At 56.8% G+C, this 22,385-nt stretch overlaps 1 protein-coding gene and 2 non-coding genes across 8 annotated transcripts; 1 reads left to right on the top strand and 2 right to left on the bottom strand.

The window, feature by feature from the left end:
* Positions 1-923: 923 nt before the first annotated feature.
* On the bottom strand, positions 924-21,814 carry Aspg (asparaginase). Of its 6 annotated transcripts, none has more exons than NM_001081169.1 (15): positions 21,524-21,814; positions 16,197-16,305; positions 15,405-15,516; positions 13,992-14,117; positions 12,847-12,930; positions 11,970-12,096; positions 8,431-8,543; positions 7,450-7,632; positions 7,231-7,344; positions 6,634-6,747; positions 5,458-5,553; positions 5,044-5,207; positions 3,601-3,687; positions 2,086-2,185; positions 924-1,835 (listed from the first exon to the last, which is right to left on the bottom strand). In NM_001081169.1, exons 1-15 carry the CDS (start codon positions 21,603-21,605, stop codon positions 1,752-1,754), a joined length of 1,695 nt encoding a protein of 564 aa, NP_001074638.1. In that variant the 5' UTR covers positions 21,606-21,814; the 3' UTR covers positions 924-1,751. The 6 variants fall into 6 exon arrangements, with proteins under 6 accessions (NP_001074638.1, XP_006515408.1, XP_006515409.1 ...); XM_006515345.4 differs by lacking the exon at positions 21,524-21,814 and adding an exon at positions 20,469-20,812 and having other exon boundaries at positions 936-1,835; XM_006515346.1 differs by lacking the exons at positions 15,405-15,516; positions 21,524-21,814 and having other exon boundaries at positions 936-1,835; positions 16,197-16,284.
* Positions 19,175-19,259, bottom strand: Mir3073a (microRNA 3073a). Its single transcript, NR_037234.1, has one exon. It is a non-coding gene; the product is annotated as a microRNA 3073a (primary transcript).
* On the top strand, positions 19,188-19,247 carry Mir3073b (microRNA 3073b). Its single transcript, NR_049197.1, has one exon. It is a non-coding gene; the product is annotated as a microRNA 3073b (primary transcript).
* Positions 21,815-22,385: the final 571 nt, after the last annotated feature.

Here is a 22,385-nt window from a genome sequence, read left to right as displayed (position 1 = left end):
ATGGAGGATTCACTGAGGTGTGGGGCAAAGGCTTCTGGGCCCCTGCTGTGCTGAGGTGGTGTCACCAGGTTGTGCAAGGTGTAAGCACACCTGTCTGGGTGAGGAGCTGGGTGGCTGCCAGGGCAGCGTCTGCTGGGTCCTGGGAACCAGGCTGAGGAGCCTAAGGTGTGGGTAGGGGAGCCTCAGCCTGGCTCACCCAAACGGCAAGGCCTAGCTCTTGGGGTCACATTTGCCCACCATCTTTAGGGTGTAAATTCTCATGGGGCCTGGGTGCTTTCAAGCCCTGTCTAGGGGCTCAAAGGACAGATGAGCACCTTCATGTAGGTACAAGGGAGAGGGCAGTTCCTTGCTCCTAGCAAGAAAGGGCAGAAGCTGTATGTGGCAGAATAGATGGCAGCGTCTCACACCTGAGGACCTGAAACCTGGAGAGGGTCATGTTCTTGTTAGATGTTTGAACTGAGGACTGAGCAGGTACCTGCTTCCTAAAGTCCCATTATGCCTGCGTCTGGATGCTCACTGGCTCACCCTGGCAGGATCCTTCCCTTCCCCACAAGCAGCCCAGGCCACAGAGGGTAGCAGGCTGAGAGCTGGAAGATGCACTCCCGCCGCCATGCCTGGGGACTATCTGCCAGAACTCCAGGGTTTCCGGACACTCCTCTCTAGCCTGTGGCTGCCTCAAAAAGGAGACTGAGGCCCAGAAGAGAAGAATTAGGATTGTAGACCCCCCCCCCAAGCGGCCAGGGGATGGGGGTGGGGCAGGGCAGCTCGCTCAGGCCCTCCCCATGTCACCCTATCCTGCCATGCCAGGCCGGCCTCAGGATGATTGCTTAAGTGGACTGCTGTCTGCTGTGGAGATGGCTCTCTGTCCCACAGCCTGAGGCCTACTCCCCACATACTGACACAGTCACAGCCCACAGACCCATCCAGGCCAAAGAGCAGCTGTCCCGACAACTTTATTGACATTCTTCTCAACAAAGACCTTCAGATTGTCGTGCGGAAAGGCTGGGAAGCAGCTGAGCAGAAGACAGCTCAACTTAGGGAGGATAAGTCCGCTCTGAGTCAGCTCCTGGAACACGTGGCTGGAGGAGATAGCAAGGCCAGGACAGAGCTGGTTTCTGAAACTCTTCAAGGTCTCACCAAATACAATGACGCTAACATAGTAGCCAATCGCTAACATAGTAGCCAATTGCTAACATAGTAGCCAATCGGCTGGAAGTGCCTGCCTGAGGTCCTAACATAGTAGCCGGTCAATCGGCTGGCACGTGCCTGAGGTCCCTTAGCAGTAAGGAACCGTTTCTGCTGCAGCAGGATGGCAGGTTTGGGGCCAAGGAGCACTTCCTAGAAACAAGGCTTGCTGAGGACTTGCAGAGGTGGGGCTCCCCCTTCAGGGGGCGCTGTGTATGGAGTCCAGGCAGTCTCTGGAGATTGGGGCTTGCCCACCCTGTCTCAAAACCCCAGAGCAGTGGGGATGGAGGTCAGCTGGGAGCAGGCCTAGACCTTTCCAGTTACTCAGCTCAAGACTGGATAGGGTGAAGATCTGAGATGGGCTTCTGCCACGTGAAGCCTCAGCAGCCTCTGTCTCCTCCAGAACACTGTTTTCTCTAGGGGTCCCCAAGAAAGGCTCCGGATGACACGTCTCCCATATCCTCTTCCTCCAGCTGCCTCTAAAATTGGCTCTGGGATATCAGGTGCCAGGATCCAGTTGCAAACCAGTGAGAGTTCACTGAGGAGCTAGCAGCCCATCCCAGGACCTAGTGGGGCTGGGGCTGGGCACAGACACTGTCCTTAAAGCTCTGTAGCAGGGCCACCACATCTGCATTTCCAGCTGCTTCAGCCTGCAGGAAAGAGAGATCTGTGGGGACTGCCTGGGCTACAGCACCCAGAAACCCCAAAGCCCTACTGACCCCTATGGACACCCCGCCCTCACCCTGGGGACTGGTTGGATACAGCCTCGTGGAGTGGGATAATCCTAAGGAAAGTTATTTCCCTAGGAGGAGTGGGCAGCTCCTGGTCCAGGATTTGGGAGGGCAGTGGAAGACCTCCAGGAGACCCGGAGAAGAAGGCACACAGGAGGTAGGCACTCACTACTTGCAGGGCACAGTGTCCATCATAGTCTGGCTGTCCCAGGTCAGCCCCAGCCTGCCACCATGCCCGCAGGCCTTCGCTGTCTCCCCTTGATGCCAGCCTGGGAGTTGGGGGAGGGGGCGATGGAGAGAAGCTGTCAGAACCTGCTGGGTCCCTCACCTGCCTACCTTATGAATGTGCCTCTCCCTGTGCCCTAGGTACTCTTACAAAGACAGCCCTAAACAGCTGATCCAGCAGCACCCAGCCCTGGGGCAGGAGGCTAAGCTGCGGGCGGGCGGCCTGGAGTCTGGTTTCACCTATGGGGTGTGACTATGACTCAGGTCAAGGGCACGAGTGCTCATGAGCGCGCACGCGCGCACACACACACACACACATACACACACGTGCACCTGTGAGTATGCACATACCCACCCCCTGCCAGTTTCATATTTCACAACACAGACTCTGTGACGTGTCTGGCCTGTCAGAAGGCAGAAGGAAGTAACGACAGCCAGTGGCTACCGAAGGGAACTGGGTAGCTGAAGGGTCCGAGTCAACCCTGGACCCTGGCAGGCTACAGGCGCATTCTGGCTGGGGAAGAAGTATGGGGGTCACTTTCCCTGTAGAGGAAGTTTGGAGCGGACAACCTCAAACAATGTCTTCATTCTGCTAAAGTCTGTATTTCTACTCTTAAGAGCCAGGCCCCACCCTGGGTAAACTGAGGCTAGAAGAGCCCCAAGTGGCCTGAGACTCCTTCCTGCTCAGGAAGACATAGTCCCTGGTGTGGCGCTGTATAATTTCTGGGGTGGATCATGCTGGAAGCACCTGCAGCCAGTTCACCGACACTGGTTCCCTATACCTCAGTCCAGCTAGCAGCTCACGTTAGCCCAGCCTCTGTAAAGCAGAGTCCCTGGGGATGGCTGACGCTAGGCTCAGCTTCCTGGGACCTGCGTGCTGCCTCACTTTCATCAGAGCCAATAGGTCTGCCCCCGGAGAGGGTGGCAGTCCTGAACCAAGCTACCCCAGGAGGCCCTTCAAAGCCAGCCTCCATTCTCTTGTTCCCTCCCACCCTCCCCCCATCGCCTCTGCAAGCCACCCTTATCCCTCCATCTTGGGAGGAAGTCAGCAAACAGCACTTTTCCCCTGGGAGACTGCAGACCAGTGTGGGGGCTGAGGTTGAGGCCTATAGACTAAGGACGTCCCAACAGGTCAGTCTGAAGTCTCATAAGTCTCCAGGACCCAGGATGAACACCTTATGACAGCACCCAACTCCAGCTGTCGCAGCCCAGATCTGCTTTTCTCTCTCCCTGTTTTTACTCCCCCTACCCCCCATGCCTACCAAGCCCACAGCACATGCCCACCCACCCCTGCTGATTGTTCTGTTGGGCACCCCTATAACAGGTGTGAGGGAGATGCGTCGGTCAGCCAGGCCACTGTATGCCACCTGGGTGTGGGCTGGCTCCCCCTCCTCAGCCCCACCCAGTGGCCCTGACCCCTCCCGGCACCTCCCTTACACACAGCCGCTCAGACCATCACCTGCACAGCTCTGTCCCAACGTCCTCCAGCTCCTGGGGAGACAGGCGGGCCCCAGCAGCTCTCAGCAGCCCAATGACACTCTGATGCCTGTCATGGAAGAGTGCTGATTGTCAGTGTGGCCTGGACCCTGCCAGCCTCACTCAGTTCTCAGAGGGTGGGGGGGTGGGGTGAGAACTGGGGCGACTCAGACACCCACAGCCTAGTCCCAGACAAGGACTGTCCCCTGTTGCCCAGACCAGGGTGACACCTCATCCTTTATGGCCTCCATTCAGCCCACAGGTGGAAAAGCTCTTTGTGCAAACTGCACACCCCAGGAGGCCTCCCTCCTCAGCTGGGAGCAGCATCCCAGACACATTCAGCCAGTCAGTCCCACTGTGTCACACCACCGAAGTGACCTCTCTCTGCTCAGACCCAGGATAGGCCCTGGGGAAACCAAGTCAGTTGTGCCCCAACTCCACCCTTGGATATAGGTGGGGAAACGTGAACAGTGGGGGTCCAGCAAGGCGGGAGCTATTTCCTGAGGCGATCTAGCTAAGCCACACCTGGAGGGGCAGGGGTGTCAGCAGGGCCAAGGTGGAGCCTCCCAGACCTGTTCTGAAAAGAGGGCTCTGCCTCAGCATCCCCAACCCAGGGTGGGGGTGTCACGGGGAGGGATCAGGACTGGACACTACCATCTGATATTCCTGGGCAACTCAAGCACCCCACTCCCTAACAGCCCAGGGTCTGTGGGCTGTGCGCTGCTGTGAGAAGCCCAGGAGAAACTACTCTGGCAGAGATGCCTCTGCCAGGCTGGTCTGGGCCGCCGCCATGCTCCATGTACTGGCAGTAGAGGTCACAGAAGGAAGTACCCAACTCTGATGACATGATCTCTGCACCCAATGCTGCTCTTAGCTCCAGGATGGGGATACCAGCTGGACCCCACCGTGTGGCCTTAGCCTTCCTGCATGAGACGGGAGAAATTGGCAGGCTTGAGGGCACCTCAGGGTCCTGTCTCCTTTCCCTTACAGGATGTTGGGCAATGCCCAAACACCCACACTCTCTTAGCATGTCCAGGGCAGAGCCTGGCAGGCAGGACTGGAGAGGACAGGTTGAAGTGGCTATCTTTCCACATGGGGTGAGGAGGGCCAGTTGGGGACCCTCCACCCAGGTCACCTATGCCTGTCACAGCCCCTCTGCCAGCTTTTTTTCTGCCAGATCTTGGGAAACACGGATGACTGGAGGTCACCAGGAACTCCTCACACTTCGTCAGCGGTATTCTCCTTTCGGAGACACTGCCAGCGTCTTCTGAGGCCACCTCCTCCATGTAGCCCTTCCAGATTGCCCCACGGAAATATGCCTCCTTCACTGACCCTGTTTGTGTTCCACCCGATCTTTGTCCCCATCAGACAAGCGTCCGCCGTGCAGCTGCCCACATGCCCATGGCAGCACCCAGGCCCCTGGTACCTGCCCCTCACGGCCAGCAATAGTGGGCTCTGACCATCCTCATTACGGGCATCCACATCCGCACCCCTCTGCAGCAGCATGGTAACCACTGCGGCATGGCCCCTCCGTGCAGCCACATGCAGTGGGGTTTGACCACTATAGTCCTTCAGGTTTAGGTCTCTGTCCTAGGATGACACAAGGGCACAAGGCCTCAAAACAGGGCTAGGACAGGTCAGGTGAACCACCTAGAGGACTGGAAGGATGAGAGTTCACAGGTCCACCCCTACACCATCTTCCAGCAAGGCCCTGGGGCTGGGATGCAGGCCCCATTGCCCAGTGTGGCTTAGGAGCATTAGTGAGAACACCTGGGGAGGGTGTTCTGCCCGTGTGAGCGGCGTCCCACCCACTAGCTTGGTCCCTCAGTGGGGAACTCACCAGTTCCACAAAGGCCTGCAGGGTGTCCAGGTCACCAGCGTGAGCTGCAGCCAGGGCCAGGCCGGGCAGAAGAACATCCTTCATGGTATCAGCCTCCTGACAAAAAGGCAATGGTGACATGGGCCACTGCCATGCTTTGAGGCACTGAGTATTCACAGGATAAGAACAGAAAGAGCCAGCAGTACCTTGTCTATGTGAACCCATCTCTCCACAGGAGGAAGGTACCCAAATCACCCCACTGGAGGGCTCTGGCAGGAGTCCCCGTGCCCACCTGCCCCCACAGCCTGGAAGCAGAGACCAGGCTACCACCTGTTTCCCTCTATCTGCTATCTGTTCCATTTTCTGCCTCCCTCCGCTGCAGACAGGAAGAGTCACAGGTCATTCCTTGGGAGAGCATGAGAAATGGTGCAGGGTCCCCCCTCCCCCACACACATCAGAAAGGCATCAATGCACAGTATTCCTGGAAGGGCTACCGTCCCACTGCCCAGTCCCCCAGGGGTCCTCCAAGGCCCTGGAAAGTCTTCAAAGTGCCACTTTGTCCAGCGTCCATGCTGGCCCTAATCACAGCTTCAGGCCAGCAGGGCCCTAGAGGGACGAGGAACCTCATCACACAGTCACCCTAATGACGGGCCATACCCACAGGCAACAAGGAGTCATTAGCCACCTGGCTCATAAGGTAACTCTGCAGGAGCCACTTGCTGGGCTCCTGGGCCCTCTGTTTCCTCACCCCTGCTAGGGTCTGCGCACTCAAGTACTGAGGGCAGAGGAAAGCTTGGGGGTTAGACCACATTCCAAGGTGCCCGTGTGTAGCCTGGAACCCTTAGCTCAGAGTCCTGAAGAGACCCCAGTCAGCCCTGACTCTTCAGCACCAGGACAGACAGCAGGACAGACAGCATCCCACCTTGCTTAAGCTCACCCCAGTCTGAGGTCCAAGCCAGCAGGACGTGTCCTGACCACAGCAGCCCCTGCTTGGCGGCTCCATCTTTTCTATCTCCACACAACAGACAGGTCCCTTTCCTGACTCTGCCTTGAAATCCCTCTAAGTCCTCACCATGCACCCCAGAGCTTCTTCCTGGTCCCCTCCTAGGCCAGAATGACAGTACAGGAGATGGATGGTAGGTTCTGCCATCCCCCGAGTGTGTTCACCCTGCCACTCCCACACAACGCAGCTGGTACCTGGCTGCCATTCATACTGAGAAGCCAAGCTACCCTGCAGCCCAGCATGCCATCCTGCAGCAAGACATCTGTTGCAGGCAGCGTCATCTCCCCACGAAGATCCTTGGCCAGCAGCTGGAACAGAAGGATATGGAGGCTTAGCCACCACCGGACCGGGGAGTCCAGACTATTTGGAATGACCTGGATCCCACAGGGAGTTGGGCCTGACAGAGGTCTGATATTCCACCTCTGTGACACCCTGCAAGGGCTTAGTGTGACCCACAATGCCCACAGAAGGCTAACACTGCCCTCTCTCCCTAAAAACTCTAGGTTTCCTAAGACTTCAGCCAGGGCTTGGCAGCCTACAGGCCTGGAGCGCTCTGTAGGAAGTGGGAGGCAGGGCAGGGTGTCAGGAGCAGTGGGGGAGGGATACTGAACTGGTACCCAGAATCCAAGACTCCCCAGAGAAGGCTAGGGTGTGGCCTGGATGAACTGGGTCAGCACTGGCCCTATCTTCCCTTCCACTTCCAGAACACAGACACTCCTCCTAGCCCTCTCAGTAGTCAGCAGGTATTCATGTGCTCTCGGGAGTGCTCCGAGTCCCAAGGGTACACCCACCTTCTTCCTGTCATTCAGGCTCAGCCCTGGCTGGCCCAGCACATAGGACAGTTTGGCCAGGGCAGCCTCTGATGTCATGTCGAAGCCCGAGACTATGCCAGCTCCTGCCATGGCCTGTAGAGGAACCAGGAAAGGAGGCTGGCCCTGGGACCGCCACAGCGAAAGGGAAGCAGAGTCCAGATACCCTCCCTTTGTCCCAGGCCCACTTTCCACCCCTACCATGCCAGATGCATAGTCCGAAGTCACAGCCCCCTGAAGGCAATGGGTACAGTTGACAATGATCAGGCCTTGTTCGGCCGCCACCCGAAGCTCCTGTAGTAGGTCTGGCTTGGTGGGCCCATTCCCAGAGCCGAAGGTCTCCATGACCACGCCTTTCAGTGGGGGCTGGAGGAAGGTCCGGACCTGGGCAGGGAGCACAGATTTGGGAGTGTTTTCACTGGAAAGAACAACAGGGCTTATCCTATAGGCTTCCTAACTATCTGACTTCCCTCTCATGGTAAGCAGGGTCTCTCTGACTGTGGGGCGAGCTGAGCCTCAATAATTCCCCCTACCCCTCCAGTGTTAGCTTAGAGAACCAGGGCTCCTGACACTGAAGACCCTCAGAATGGGCCCTGCCCAGACTCCTCCAGGCAGGACAACTACATTCAAGGACAGAGGAGAGTTTTGTGTCCTATCAGCTGTAACAGGTAAGGGGGGCACCGCAGACATCACAAGAAGAGCCAGTTCAGAGGGCTGAAGACAGGAAGAAAAAGAAAAGGCAGAGAGAGAGGCAGCGGTGGGTGGGGTGGGAGGAGTACAATCAGGCCAGCCTGAGCTACATTCTAAGACCTGGCCAGAAAGAAAGCAGGAACAGTAGAAAGCAGAGTCCCTGGGGACACTCCCAGCCAGCCTCAGAGTGGCATCCTAAAGGTGGCACCAGGTGACCACACACATCCCCATGTGTCCACAAGCCCATACCCAGCCCAGATGCTCAGCCTCCCACCTTCAATCAATCAAGACTTCATCCCAGGAAGAGCGGAGCTCAACTAAGAAGGCAAGGCTGCCCAAACGGGTAAAGCCATCGCTCTGTGAAGACCTTGGCCTGAGCAAGGCCACCAGGGTGCAGGGAAGTAAGACCACAGTTCCAGGGAGCCCTGGAGGTATGAGGGCACGGGAGCCGTGGAGGGCACTGTAGGACAGAAGGCTCTAAGGTTTCCCTACCAGGGAGGCGGGAATTCCAGGGTAGAGGCGCAGTAGGCCCACGTCAGGCTCCATGCTACTGTGGACCACCAGATGGCTCTTCCCGCAGGCCTTCCGTACCAGCTCACGGTTGACTGAGGACAGAGAAAGGTCTCCATGGGTGAAAGCTCCAGCTGAGCCCCCAGACCTCCTCCAGTTTGTCTTTCTTGCCCACCCTCTTGTTCATCCTCCTCCAGGAATCAAATCAGCCCTGGTCTCCCTCAGGCAGGCACCTCAGTTCATAGCAATCCCATGGCCTGGGGGTGTGTGTGGGGTGACGTTAGGAGAAAGGTCAGTGGCCAAGCCAACCGGTGGTGACACAGATGGGGACGAGGTCTATGGGGCTGAGGGTTGGGGATGGCGGCTAACAGGGATGGGGAAGGAAGACTCCCAGTCAAGCCTGACTAAGCTGAAGGAAAAGTGTGTGGGGTGGGGACCGCACACCAGGCAAAGGGACTGGCGTATGCAAAGGCCGGATGGAGCAGCAGTCTGCTAGTCCCAGAGGAAGTCCAGCGGCTCCCTCTGATCAGACAGTCTGGCTTGTTGCCCTCTTGCTGAATACTGGGGACCCTCTCTGCCCACCAGCCGTCAAGTCAATTGGCTGATCTTCTCAAGCTGTGCCTTTAAAGAAAGCAAGCCTCCATCTCTTTACCCCACAATTCAGGGGGCTTACTAGGGCCCATCCCCCCTCCCATCCAGGTGCTGAGTAATGGCAGAATCCCAGGCCTAAACAGGGAAGGGAGGGGTAGGAATTTGGGGTCAGCACCCCTCAAACAGAGCCAAGCCAGGGAACCTTCCAAAGGAGCAATTGTCCACAGGGTTAAAGGCCACTGTGAGGTCACACCCAGGCACCCAGGCCACACGGGCAGGAACAGGCATGGCAAGTTATCGCTTGAACTTCATCAATCCTGGGCACCCAGAAGCCCCCAGGCCAACAGAGGTGGGATGTTGGTGGCTTCCCTGTAATAGATTGCAACAGGGGATCCTCTAGTCCAGCCTAGGAAAACTGAGTCCTGGAGAGGGGATGGTAGCCTTGAGGTGCCAAGCACGGAGCCAGGACAAGACCACAGCTCCAGGACCTCCTCCAAGACTGTCCACCCTCGCTGTCATCCTGACCTTGTGCTACGTGAGGGGGTCATGAACTCAGGAGGTCTACAGACAGAGCATCCACATGTGATAATCAACTTGACAGTATTCTGGACACACACTGAAGGGTGAGGGGTGGGGGTGGGGCAAGAGAGGGAGCAGAACCCTCAACTGCACACCCTACTGGCTACAGCATCCATCAGCTGATACAATGGCAATGTGAGGGGTCCTTTAATTTAAGGACCTGCATCTCAGCTGGGCAGACTGATAAGGCTGGGTGGCGGGAGTTACTGCCATCAGAAGAGTTATGGCAGGGGAAGGGGGTGGGGGGCTGTGCACAGAGACAAAGGACCCATGGCCAGCCACTCTCCTGATGAGCCTGGAAGTCTCTCCTTGGGATCTTTAAGTCCTCCCCACAGTGGTTCTGGGGACATAAAGGAGAAGGCAGCAATGACTAAGCTAGGCTGTCACCTCAATCCTTTAACAGCCCCTGCTGTGTTCCAGGCTGAGAGATGAATCTAACCTGGTAGTCTAGTCTGCTCTTAGCCTTAGGGTCTGAGGTGGCCCTGCCGGTTCTGGAGGTAGGTGGCTCCTAAGTACAGAGCAGGGCACATGCCTGTGTGTCAAAGGTATGGCGTAAGACCCCAAGCTAGTGGACAAGATCAAGGGGTGCCTTTGCAGCAGGGTGGCTCCCTCCCTCAGTTTCTCTGCTCTGGTGGCCTGGGAGGCTTCCCTGCAGAGCAAAAGATGGGAACTAGGAGTGAGAAGGGGAGATGGCACAGGGGAGGACAGAGGAATGAGCAGAGCCAGCAAGGCCTAGCTGCCCCCCAGGCACGGTGTCCCTGCGCCAGTGCAGAGCACACCGAGCAGTATGGTCCATCACCTTCCTGTCTGTCACCAAGGATGGTCCCTGGACCCCTCACCTCCCAGAGGGTAAATGAAGAGTCGGTGGCAGCCCTCAGGAGGCCCACATCATGTGGTATCAGGGTTGTGTCCTATGGCTTGCTGGCAGGAGGCAGGTGCAGGAGCTCCACGCCCCTCCTCCCCAGGCCCAGGCAGCCACACCCTGAGCAGAACCCCAGATTTCTCCACACGAGAACCGGCTGGGCAGCCTGCCGATAGCAAGAAGGCGAGGTGCAGGTTCCCACACACCCACACAGCAGGATGGTGGATCAGGATATTGGGCTGGGAGTGGGGGTGAGCCTCTCAGCTCTGGGCTAGGGAAGCTATACTGGGCTAGGCTAGGCTGGGCTGGGCTTGCAGGCCAGGTGTCCCCGTGTGGCAGTGTCTTTTAGAATCAGGGTGAAGGCCTCTCTGCCAACAGGAGAATCTCCAATCCTGAGCCCATATAAGGAATGACTCAGGCTTAGAGAGCTGAGCTGCAGAGCAGGGTCCACATCTACTGCCCCCCGACCCCACCCCAGGCCACTAGTGTCACCACCCAGCATGGGCTAATAGCTAGACCACCATAAGTTACCATCTAATGCAGGCTCTTCCAAGAAGGACCCCAATAACAAGTGGACCTCTGCCACTCCAGAGACCCTGGTGTTCAGGCTTGAGGTTTTTCCCTGGCTAGAGGGTAGGGGGAAGGGAAGGTTTTGAGGAAGTAGCCCTGCCCTCTCTGGAGGTTCTCCTGAGCCTGGAACAGCTTCTGCTGCCTAGGAAGTATATCAAGAACCTGCAGGTCCCAGCAATGCCATGTCTCACCCACAGGACTTGCTGTGCCCAGGCAGACGCACAGTGTGGGTGAGGGCTGCCTCCACCCTCCCAGAGAGATGGGACGCTGCCAATCATCCCGCCAGACAAGAATTGCTGCTTTGGCTTAGGCTAGCAGCTTGACCTGAGCATGCACAATGAAGCCCAGTCCTACGAGGTGCAAGACCCCTAATGGAGTTCCAAAGACAACAGGTCAGAGACCAGAGCCTGGGCCTGCATCTCAGTTATAGGCAGGCCCCGGGGCTGTGTTCAAGAACCTGGGACCAGTGGGCAGGAGGGCCACTTGCCCTAGGATGAGATGCTGTTCGAGTCTCCTCTGTACCTGGTTAGGACAGGCCAGGGAAGGACCAGGAGACACTTGCTCTGAGTTGAGAGAGACAGAGGAGAATAGAGATCGAAGATGGGAAACTGGGGGCCATGGGAGTCAAGGTCTGGCCAGCATCAGAGGCCACTCTGCACTTAGGGTAAGGAGTGTCTAATCCCTTATGGAAGCTCCAGGACCAGGACCCTCTGGGATGCCTAAGAGCCATGTTACACTACAGAAGAACCAATGTATACAGCAGAGCCACAGGCTGTCACCGACAGGAACTTTTTAGCTGAGGGTCATGGGAGCCAGACTCCCAAGCTCTGAGCTTATGCTCAGCACACAAGTCTCCCACCTCCACACATCCCCAGGACCCCCTTTCCCCGCCCCCCACTGTGCTCTCAGATCCCCTTACTTGTGACATCCGCGCCCACAGTGGCTAGAGGGGGCAGGTTAGGGGAGCAGAAGGCGGCAAACCTCCGAGCGTCCACCTTGGTTGTCCGATTGCCCCGGAAGAGCTGATTCTGGAAGAACAGGCAGACCTGTGGAGGACAAGACAGCAAGCAGCTCAGAGCGAGCGCCCATGACATCCTCCATCACTCCCCAGCCCAGTAGCATCCACATACCAAACCTTGACAGTCACCTTCCCAGGTCACCTTCCTGCCAACACCACCAAGTGAAGACCCAAGTCCCCTGGGGCCCCGGGAGCCTGGCATTGAACACACAAATGACTGCAGGAGGCACAGGCTGGCTGCTCGGCCAGCACCTCTCCACTGGTGCGTGTACTACTGGTACAAGGAGCCAGGGGCTCCCGAGACTCTTCTAAAGTGAACGGGGTTGGGGGGATACCCTTGACCTGCCTGCTCCTCTTTCATAATTCCCAACCCTGACTCGCCAATCTCCAGGGAACAGCTAAAGACAAAGCGACTCCCAGCCTGGCCTGTGAGAGACAGGCCGGTGTCATCTTCCTGTTCTGCCAGGTGAGACAAGGAGCCCATGAAGAAGGACACAACGGACTCCAAGCCTAAGGTGGACACAGTCCATTTTCATGGACTATGCGTATGTACATAACACAGTGTAGAATATCTACAACGTAAAACCTGGCTGCTGGCAGGGGTGCCGGGGTGGAGGGGGCGGGGCTTTCCTTCCTCAGCTTTGTCACAGTTGTGATATTTGGGAGGATAGGGACAGATGCTCCAACCTCCTGTGGGTCCCATGTGTGCCATGACCACATCTCTGGCATTCACTCCTCCATCCTCCACCCAGGCCACACATGCAGCCAGGCCAGATACCTCAGGGATGACGTATTGGCCAGCCATGAGCAGAGCCCCCAGCAGGTTCTCACGGCCGTCACTCCACAGTGCGTGGATAGGTACCTGGAGAGAGGGCAGAGAGGTGGCTGAGGCCTGAGAGTCAGGACATACCCAGATCCCCATTCTAGGCAAACCTCTCAGATCCAGCAGGACGGCTTGGGCTGGGAAATAGGGTCTGGAGACACTTAGTCCACTCCCAAGGCTGCCAACCATTGACATTCTTTCTGACCAAGTCGCACTGGGCTCCTTAACCTGTCCATCTGGTTGCCACAGAAGTAACCAGTAGACACTCAGGTCCAGTTTTGGCCCCCAGCCCACAAAGCTGCCAAATCCCTCACTATACTCCAAGAGTTATGGGGCAGACAGGGGGGCCAGGGTGGGAAGTTCTTCCTGAGGCCTGCAGAGCAGGCTGGCTTGTCTCTCTACTGCCTAGGTATACCACAGACAGGGTCTGGAGTGGCTGAGCAGTGCCTGAGGACACAAGTGCTCGGGACTGCTGTGGGGTATGGAATGGAGAGGCCAAGGTCTGTAAGATCGTCCGGCTGGAGGATGCTCAGCTGGGAGCACACAGTGCAGCGTCCCCGAAGGGAGGCTCCTCCTAGGGTGCGTGAGCTTGGGAGGACTTATGGTTGGGGCGAAGGTGTCCTAGGTTAGGGCCAGGAGAGGGGATGTCATATGTAAGGGTTGCTAGGGATAGCACCAGAAAGAAGAGGAACAAGATAGGGTGTGGGGGAGTCTCCTGAGGAACTGCTCTACGTGCAGCCACCGTGATGAGTCTTGCGTGGTGGCACTGAGCAGCAGACATGAAGCCCAGTAGAAAGAAGAGGGATAAAAGCCCTGCATGGTAGAGCTGGAAGGGGCTAGGCTCTGAGTACTCTAGGGACCTTAATGGAAAAGACCTCCAGGAGTCTGTGAGTCCCTCGCTTCAGGAATTGGTAGCTCATCCAGGCAGTTTAGCAAGAGTGCAGTGGCCAGGCAGGGCCACCAGCTAACATGTCTACACACTCTAGCCAGCAGGATACAGCAGGGATGGTGCCAGGAAAAGCAGCTAAGCAGGAAGCCCAGGGTTGGCCACGGCCTGGCTCTGAGGCCCCTGGAGGTCTCTGACTCTGAGGACATGTTACCTGGGCACCCGTGAGGACGACTGGTTTCTGCAGATTTTCCAGCATGAAAGAGAGCACTGAGGCAGCAAAGGCCATGGTGTCTGTGCCATGGATGACAACAAAGCCCTGGTACTGTGCGTAGTGTCTCTGTTGGAAGGAATGAGCTCAGGACAGGACAGGTCTCTTCACCTCAGCCCTTTTCCCGGGAACATGGCGACAGGCAGGCGTCTCCTCACAGGCCATGAGAAAGAGGAAAAGCCTGGGATGCCGGTAGGGGGGCTGGTGTGGCAATCTTTTATCCCCCCAACCTCACAGGCCCTCTCTGGAGTCTCTGCCTGGAGTCCCACTCTGTAGCTTACTTCAAAGAAGGAGAGGGTGTGAGCCCCAAGGACTCTAGCTCCCCAGATTTTCAGCTGGCGCCTCCCAGGAGCAAACTGTCCATGGTGGACACTCTCTAACCATCACTTCCTGGTGGCATGCTGGCCAGAGGTGTGGCTGCCAAGACAATAGTTCTGAGGGCTAAGAGGCTCCATGCTCCGAAGGAACCTCTTGACCCATTGAAAGACCAGAGGAGCTAGGCAGTCCCATGGAGCAGTGTGCCCTCTGCTGGCCGTATGCGGTACAGCTGCTTCGCCTCCCACTATGAAGAGCACCAGGCAGTTGGTTGGGTCAGTGCCCAGTAAACCTTCGTGAGACTGAGGTGTAGTTCTGCTTCATGACAGGGTAGTACCAACTGGACCTAGCCTGGAGACTCTATCAGTCACAAGTGAAGAAGACTGCCCTGGGAAACGTGGAGCCCATTTTACCCTACTCAGGACAGCTGGGGCTTCTTAAGGGAGACAAGCAAGCATAGTTACGACTGCACCTGAGAGTTAGGTCTAGGATCATGGAGAAGAGAAAAGCTGAAGGGAGGGTTAGATCCAGGGTAAAGCAGCTGCCCTCGATGCTACAACTACCAGTGGGTTTGGTGCTAAATCCAGAGAGGCAACTCTAAGGTTGAGATTGGGGGACACGGGGGTCAGGTCCACAAAGCTACTCAGCCTCCACATATCCCACCACAGCACTAACTGGAACAAGTGAACTGTATGAGCAACCAGCCTCTGCTCTATGACAGAAAGGGGATCAGACTGTGCAGTGCGTGGCCCAGGACCCAGCCCTTTCCCGCTGCTTGTTAACAGCCACGCAGGTTACTGCCACGTCTCAGGCAGACACAAACTCTATCAGGAGCCCATAGTTACTCACTTGCCCAGTGTTCTGCAGGAGGCCTGCCATGCCCTCCAGTCCCGCCCACATTTAACCCCTCCCACACCATAACCTCCCCCAGCATACCCACTTCCAGCCCAACCCTGCTTTCTGGCCCCACCCACATCCCATAGCCCCGCCCATGTCCCTTCCAATTCCACACTCTGCCCTGCCCACACTCCCACCCTCTACCTCTATGGTTTGGGCAATCTGAACCCACTCAGTGATGGTCATGTCACTGGAGTCGAAGAGTGGCTGGCACTCCAGCACCGTGTAGATGATCCTCTGGTCAGGGCTGGCCGGGCTGCAGGAGGCAGAACCTGTCTCCCATTCTGCCTTTCTCCTGATCCAAAGCCCCACCTCCACGGCGATCTCCAACTAGGATGTGGGGCGGGGCTGTGGCATCCTGGGAGGGGCTGGGGTGTGGGCAGGGCTGCTGCATCCTGGGCAGGGGTGTGGTGTAGGCGGGACTGTGGCACCCTGGGATGTGGGGTGTGGAAGGGGCTGGTGCCTGGCAGGGGCTCAGTGTGGAAGGGGGCTGTGTGATTACTGTAAATAGATTCCCCCTCACTGGCCTCACATCATGAGTACAAGCCCAGCCTACCTTCCACCTTAAGTTCCAGGGACAGACTGCATCTCCAAGAGGTAGACAGGCTAACCTTAAGCAGTGTCCCTACCCTAGCTCAGAGAGAGGTCAAGCCCAGCTCATGTGGAGCAGAAATCCACCTCACTTGGCTATGAAGGGTATAAGGTAGCTAGGGCAGTAAGCTGAGTCCCAGGCTCACCAGAGGGCACAGGTCCACCTCTGGTAGAAGGCCAAGGCCAAAGCCCATGAACTCAAGGTTTCAGATGTGCCTCATGCAAATGGCTCACATGGAGGGTCCAGGACACCAGAGGCTATGTCCTCAGGACCTGCCCATGCTATCAACCCTAGGCCAGCCGCACATCATCCCTGCCACGGAGCCTGGAAGAAGGTTCACTCACGGCAGCACCAGCGTATCCTCGGGCAGGCTGTGGGCCTGTGCATACTCTTCATCGTGGAACATGTGAAGTGTCTTCAGGACGGCAGCCAGGCCTCTGCCAGGTACCAACACTGCAGGCAGAGTCCAAGTGGGGCATGGGCGTCAGATCAGGGCCATGGCAAACGCTTGCAGTCAAACACCCATCCCTCCTCCTAGGTGTCAGGCTCTGGACTAGGGCAGGGGCCAGGCTTCGCTGGACCAGACAAGACTCTCACAGGCTGGAAGGGCTGGGCCACAGCGGCCCCTGAGACCCCAGGTAGCTTAGGTAAGAGTTTCATCTGGAAGCTTTGGCATTCTTCTCTAGAGCTGACTCCTCAGAGAGTCCTAATCTTAAACCCAGATGATCCCAGAAGCTCCAGCACCAGTGTCCGCCCTGTCCTGCCTCTGCTTGTATCAAATATGTCTGTACACCCTGCCAAGAGGGGCAGTGGGGCCGGGTCCTCTCTGGGCTTTGACCCAATGGCTGTTATGTGCACTCACAGTCCTACCTCAACCCGTGCATGTGTCCCGTCCACCCCACCCCACCCCACAGAGTATGGACTGTCCCCAAACAAAGGCCAAACACACAAGTGCCCCAACCCACCCTGCAGCATTAGTATCTGAGGCACCTGGATATCAGGGAACACTGTGAGCCCTGCTCCCAAGACACCCCAATGGGTCCTACTGTCTGGCAGAGGCTCGCAGAAAACAAGGCTGAAGTCCCAGCCGTTGCTCTATGCTAGCCCTGTGACCTTGGGCAGATTGGGTAACCTCCTCAGACACAGTCACTGTACCAATCCCTGTGTGAGGGCCTCCCCACATGCCTGGGCCCTGAGCACAGCAGTAAAAGCACATGAGACCCCAGGAGGAGGCGGTGGTGCGTGCCAGCCGTGGGTGTCACCTGTCACAGCACAACCTCTGCTGGCTGGACCCTTTTCTGTTGCTGCATGATCATCACCAAGACACTAGTCCTTCAACAGCCTGGTCATTTCTCAGCACTGGACGGGCACGCTGTGCCTGCTACCGGGGGATCTGCAGCCAAGCCCTGACTATGGGAATCACTCTCACCTGCTGCAGGCCGAGGGACTTTTATCCACTGAACTCATTCCCAACTATCATCCCGTGCCCCCTCTTCAATACCAAGCCCCCTCTGCCCCTCCTCTGGTCATAGCTGCAGAATCCCTTTGCCCGGAGGCCCTGTACTTACTGTGAGGATACGAACAATTCTGGGGACCATTGAGGAGCCCACCTCTGGCCTAGCAGGCTTTCCCTCCCACTCCACACCACACCTAAACCAAGCTGCCAGTAAATCACCCCAGAAGGTACAGCTGGTGCTGAGGGGCACCAAGGTGAGGGAGGGGAGGGCCCAGCCCTCAGCATCCCCTTAAGCAGCCTGCAGACCTGTGGGCCCCAGAGGAGTACCAGCCTCAACCTAGTCTGATGCCTGCCTCAGCCTGACACCAGTAGCCATGGAAGCATCCAGCCTACCTCCTTCCCAAGGGTGCTCTTGGCGACATCCTATTTCTGGGGCTGACTAGAAGGACACTTGAGCACTCCAGCCAGCCCCAGGTACCCTGCCGGCCCCTCCTCTTGTAGTAACATCTCTCCCATCTTCCCTCCTCAGCTGCTACTCCGCGGCTGCTTGCCAGCCTCTCACTGTTGCAGACTAGCTCTCATTCCTGAGAACACTGTCATAAGTAAAACACAGATCAGATGTGCTCTATGCCCCGCCCCCCAGGTGCAGGTCAGGAGCCTGCAGAATCTGGAGCTGACAAAGCTGTTCCCCACCACACCACTGCCATGCCCCCAGCTTCACTAGGTACCCCCTAATCTCCAACACACCTCCAGCCTGGCATGGTGTCCCTAAAACTTCTCAGGGTGCAATCTGTGGTCCCTGTCACTTATGGAAATGTTTTGAGGACTGGGCTCAGAAAACAGATGAACCCTGTATGTTTAGTCAGCTCCATGGGCCTCCAGAGACACCCTAGGTGTGACCAGGACATCAGCCTGCTTGCCTCCACGTGCAGTAGCTACCCAAGGTACCCAACATCCTTGTCTAAGAACCTGCGGCATTTGCCTTTTGTGACAAAGTTTTTGCAGGTGTGATTGTGTAAAGTACACCGGGGAGGAAGAGAAGATGCTGGGTTTTCACCTGTGTGCCCTTGTAAGAAAAGGCAGGCAGGGGAGCGACACATCGGAGACCATTTGGCAAAGCAGCACACAGAACAGAGGTGTGCTGTCTCCTCGTAGACAGGAGGAATGTGGCCTCAAACCAGGACCCTGGCAGTCACCAGGAAGACCGCTCAGCTGTTAAGGCCTTGAGACTTTAAACTTTGCCTCCAGAAAGTGGGGCGGGCCCTGAGGCTTTCAATGCTGAGTGGCTGCCAACCCCAGGACACTGAGACCTCCACTCTCCTGTGAGTTCCCTTGACAGAAGATGGCACTAGATACTCCAGGGGCGGCAGGGAAGGGGAAGCGGAGGTGAGAGACCTGTGGATGTGTTTGCCTGAGGCAAAGGTCTTCTGTCTACAGCTGGATTATTAACTCTGACCGTGGGCAGTGGCGCCTGAGGGTATCATCAGCTGGACTGAGGGGGTACAGACATTGGGAGCCCCATCTTGAAGGGGGGCACCTGACAAGTATTAAAACTAGCCAGGAGAAATCTAAACTCTCCTATGCTTTCTTTCTGGAAAGAAACTACAAACTTGTTACCATATGACAAGATCCGAGAAAAGAAAAAATGTCACAGAAACAGCGAAGGAAGACAGGACCTGAGCCGCCGCCAGGTAAGACCATTTTTCTGGATTCCATTTAAATTAGAATTTTCTGTGATTTCTTTCAGTGTTCTAATACTGGCCTTCATTCCCGATTCCGATTTCATAAGCTGCATCCTTTTCCCGTGGAGGGTACCCCCAAAGCATGTGACCCTGGGATGCTGAACCCCCCTCCACCTGGCCTCCTGCTGGCCTGCACTATGGTCACAGTGGACATCAACCCATCTAGACTCTAGGGCTGGCGCCAACTGTGACCACTGGGCAGGAACAGCTTTGGCTACTCCGTGCAGAAGCTTAGCTCCCCTGTGGTGGTTGCACCAAATGGCTCCCAAGGGCAGCAGGCAAGAGGTACCCTAGTTAACACAGGAAGCCCTTGGGTGACCAGGTGTCACTGAAACAAGCCTAGGACCAGGCTTAGCGTCACTGGACACATGTTGTTTTTTGACTTGTGACATTTCCATAGAGCCCTGAAAGGGGTGGTGGAGAGGTGAGGCATAAGGTCACCTCTGCCCTCTCCTGCCTTGGCAGGACTCCCCACCCAGTGTTGGGCACTGTTTACCAGAAGGTACACGAGCTGTTACAACAGCGACAATATAAACAGCTTCTCTGTAGCGGAAGCCACCACTCCCACTCACAAGGGGCCAGGACCCACATAAAGTGGGGCCACGCTGGTTAATCATTCATGCCAGTGGGGCCATCCAGGACAGGCAGGGCCTGCAGCCCACAGTTCAGCAACCTCATAGCAGGGCACACAGGGCTGCGACATTGCCTGAGCCCCAGGTTCCAGGCTTAGGCTTTACCCAGTTTGCCTTGCTTTGGGTTCTGCCTCATTTCCAGAAATGAAAATCTCCCTTTTTTAGAAAGTTAAGGTGCCCATTCCTATCTGCCACACATGAGGCAGGCCCAAGGCTCTAAGACCTAGCACTGACTGCCCATTTGTGTGTGTAGATCCCCCTCGAGGCCATCAAAAGCCACATCTCTTTTCTAGTTCTCCCTTGTTCCCAGAGGACTAAGCCCAAGGCTCCCAAAAATTGCTCTAAAGAGTGACAGTGGTGGCACACGCCCTTAATCCCAGCACAGGCAGAGGCAGGCGGATTTCTGAGTTCGAGGCCAGCCTGGTCTACAGAGTGAATTCCAGGACAGCTACGGCTATACAGAGAAACCCTGTCTCGGAAAAAAAAAAAAAAGTGGAAAGGGTCAGAAGCTGTAGGCCGTGGGATCCCATGAGGGCCTGGGATGGGTTTCTGGATAAGCTGGTCTGGGGAGCAGAGCCCTCAGCTTAGAACCGTACTGTCCTGGGGTCTGAAGCCTGCTGCCATTTTGATCTCCTTGGGTGGTGTGTCTGCCACCCTGAGGAAGGAGCTTCTAAACCAGGCAGATGCCTGTTGGCCTCCGTCTCTTCCCAGGGCTTGCATATCCCCGGGGGGTTCGTAAGGGGCCTAGAAGACCTTCACCCATCTGAAAACCCACACCTTACTGACCTGGGCCTTCAAGGATTCATTGCACTTTCCTGACCCATCATGTTCTTCCACTGTAGCACACACGGGGACATCCAAGGGGCACGAGGCACAGTGTCACCACAGGTGGGACTGTGCGCAGAGTCCACTGGTCCCTTAGCTTGGGCCACACCAATTAGGTTCAACAGGACTGAAGTCGCCCAAGTGTCAAGCCGAGAGGGGAAGAGTCCAGGTGGGACAAGGTCCCGGTGCATAGGGCCAGTCCCTGTTCTAGGCAGTTCTGAAGCCTCCTCTCTAAGCTGTGTGCTGGGTTCCTCTCTCCTTTCCTCACACTGCACGTCCTGGTCTGGCCACACTTCTTCCTCAGCCCAGCAGCCACTCCTTCCAGGAGCCTGTGTTCTCAAAGGAGCCCTCAGAGAGTGGCCCCACTACAACCCAACAGCACACACGGTGCCCACTGCAGTAACTGACCCGCTAGCGTTCAGCTTCTTAATGGGTGCTGTTGCTTTGTCATCAGTCCAGTGAAGGCTAAGCAAATTGGCCACGACCTCACCTGCTAGTGGGGTGTCCCCGGGGGGCATTCCCCAGGTTGTCTCGACCAGAGGCAGCAGAATGTGTCAGAGGACAGACTTCCAAGCCCCTGACCCTGGTGCCCAAGCTCCTTGAGCAACCAGCTTGGCCCTCAGTTTAGGAAAACTAAAGGTTCTCTGCAGGGAGAGAGCAGGCAAGCAGCTCTGCCTGAGGCAGTGTTAGTCCCTCAGAGGAAGCTAGCTCACCCTAAGGGCTTTCATAGGCTAGAAGGTGTGGAATGTTCCAGCATCCTTCCCAGCGCCCCAGGCACAGAACAGAGCAGCCTTCCATGGTCCCTCCTCCCCCCATGAGTCTCATGGCTTCAGGGATAGATAACTTCAGGTCAGGAACATTTACTCTGCCCCTCACCCTTTCTAGGGCCGGGGCTCCAGCCACCAGAGCTCCCAGAGGAGAAAGGGTCCTTTCTCCCCTTTCAAGAGACAGCCCCAGAGTTCCCAGTGGCCCAGCCCTGAGGTTGTTCTGCTTAGGGCGTGGGGACACAGACTTACCTCCGCCTTCGCTCCGCATGCCGATGGTGCCGCCAGTGTAAATGGCCAGCAGCCGCCGCTCTGGTCCCATAGCACGCGCCATGGCTGAGACAGCTGGCTCCTCAGTGGGGACAGAGCCAAAGGGAAAACAAGACCGGGAAGCGGAGGGGACTGCAGGGTGGGGCTTACTGGAGGTCTGGGGCTCCTCTGGTTGGTGGGAATTGAAGATCCAAGGTAGGCTGGACCTCGGGGTGTGGAGGAGGAGTCACCTTCAAAGTAGAGAGCGGGACACTTGGACTCTTGTAAAGGGCAGGAAGAATGTCTGCTAGGGATGGGCTGAGACCATAGGAGGGTGGGGCCTCAAAAAGGGGCGGGTTTTCTGGGTTTGCCTTACCTAACTCAGGCCAGGGACCTCCAGAATGCCCAGTCAGGGCCACTCTCCAGTCCCAGTCTAGACACTCTCCACAAACTCCTTGAGTCTCTGAGGGTCCGGTCTCACTTGTGATCTAGAGGCACCAGGAGGGCAGGGAAATGCAGGAGCAGGGTCTTAAGAGCTAGGAGATCCTGATGCAGAGATAGCACACCTACTGTGTTCCTGAACTTGGAGCAGACCCAGCCCTTCAGAGGGAACTGAGCACCATCTCCAGAAATGTCCCCTCCCCAGAAATGTCCCCTCCAGACTACTTTAGGCAAAGGTGGGGCTGTCTCAAAAGGGATGGTGGGCAGCGATCCCCTGCCCTGATTACTTGCTGGGAGCTCAGGCCCAGAGGTTGAGAGTTAAAGATCTCAGTGGCACAGGTTCAGAGCCTAATTGAACCTCGTGGGGTGGGGGTGGGGGTGGGGACATGATGTTTTGCTATGTCTTTAGTCTCTCTGTTTTTTG

Source organism: Mus musculus, chromosome 12, assembly GCF_000001635.26.
Source record: "Mus musculus strain C57BL/6J chromosome 12, GRCm38.p6 C57BL/6J".
NCBI classification, from domain to species: Eukaryota; Metazoa; Chordata; class Mammalia; order Rodentia; family Muridae; genus Mus; species Mus musculus.
This window is presented reverse-complemented; position numbering and strand designations above follow the sequence as displayed.

Coding starts and splice junctions, on each gene's coding strand:
- Aspg (NM_001081169.1), bottom strand. CDS start 21,605: ATGGCGCGTGCTATGGGACCAGAGCGGCGGCTGCTGGCCATTTACACT. Junction 12,097..12,846: donor GCCAATACGTCATCCCTGAG/GTATCTGGCCTG, acceptor TGTCCTCCACAG/GTCTGCCTGTTCTTCCAGAA. Junction 1,836..2,085: donor GACACTGTGCCCTGCAAGTA/GTGAGTGCCTAC, acceptor TCTTTCCTGCAG/GCTGAAGCAGCTGGAAATGC.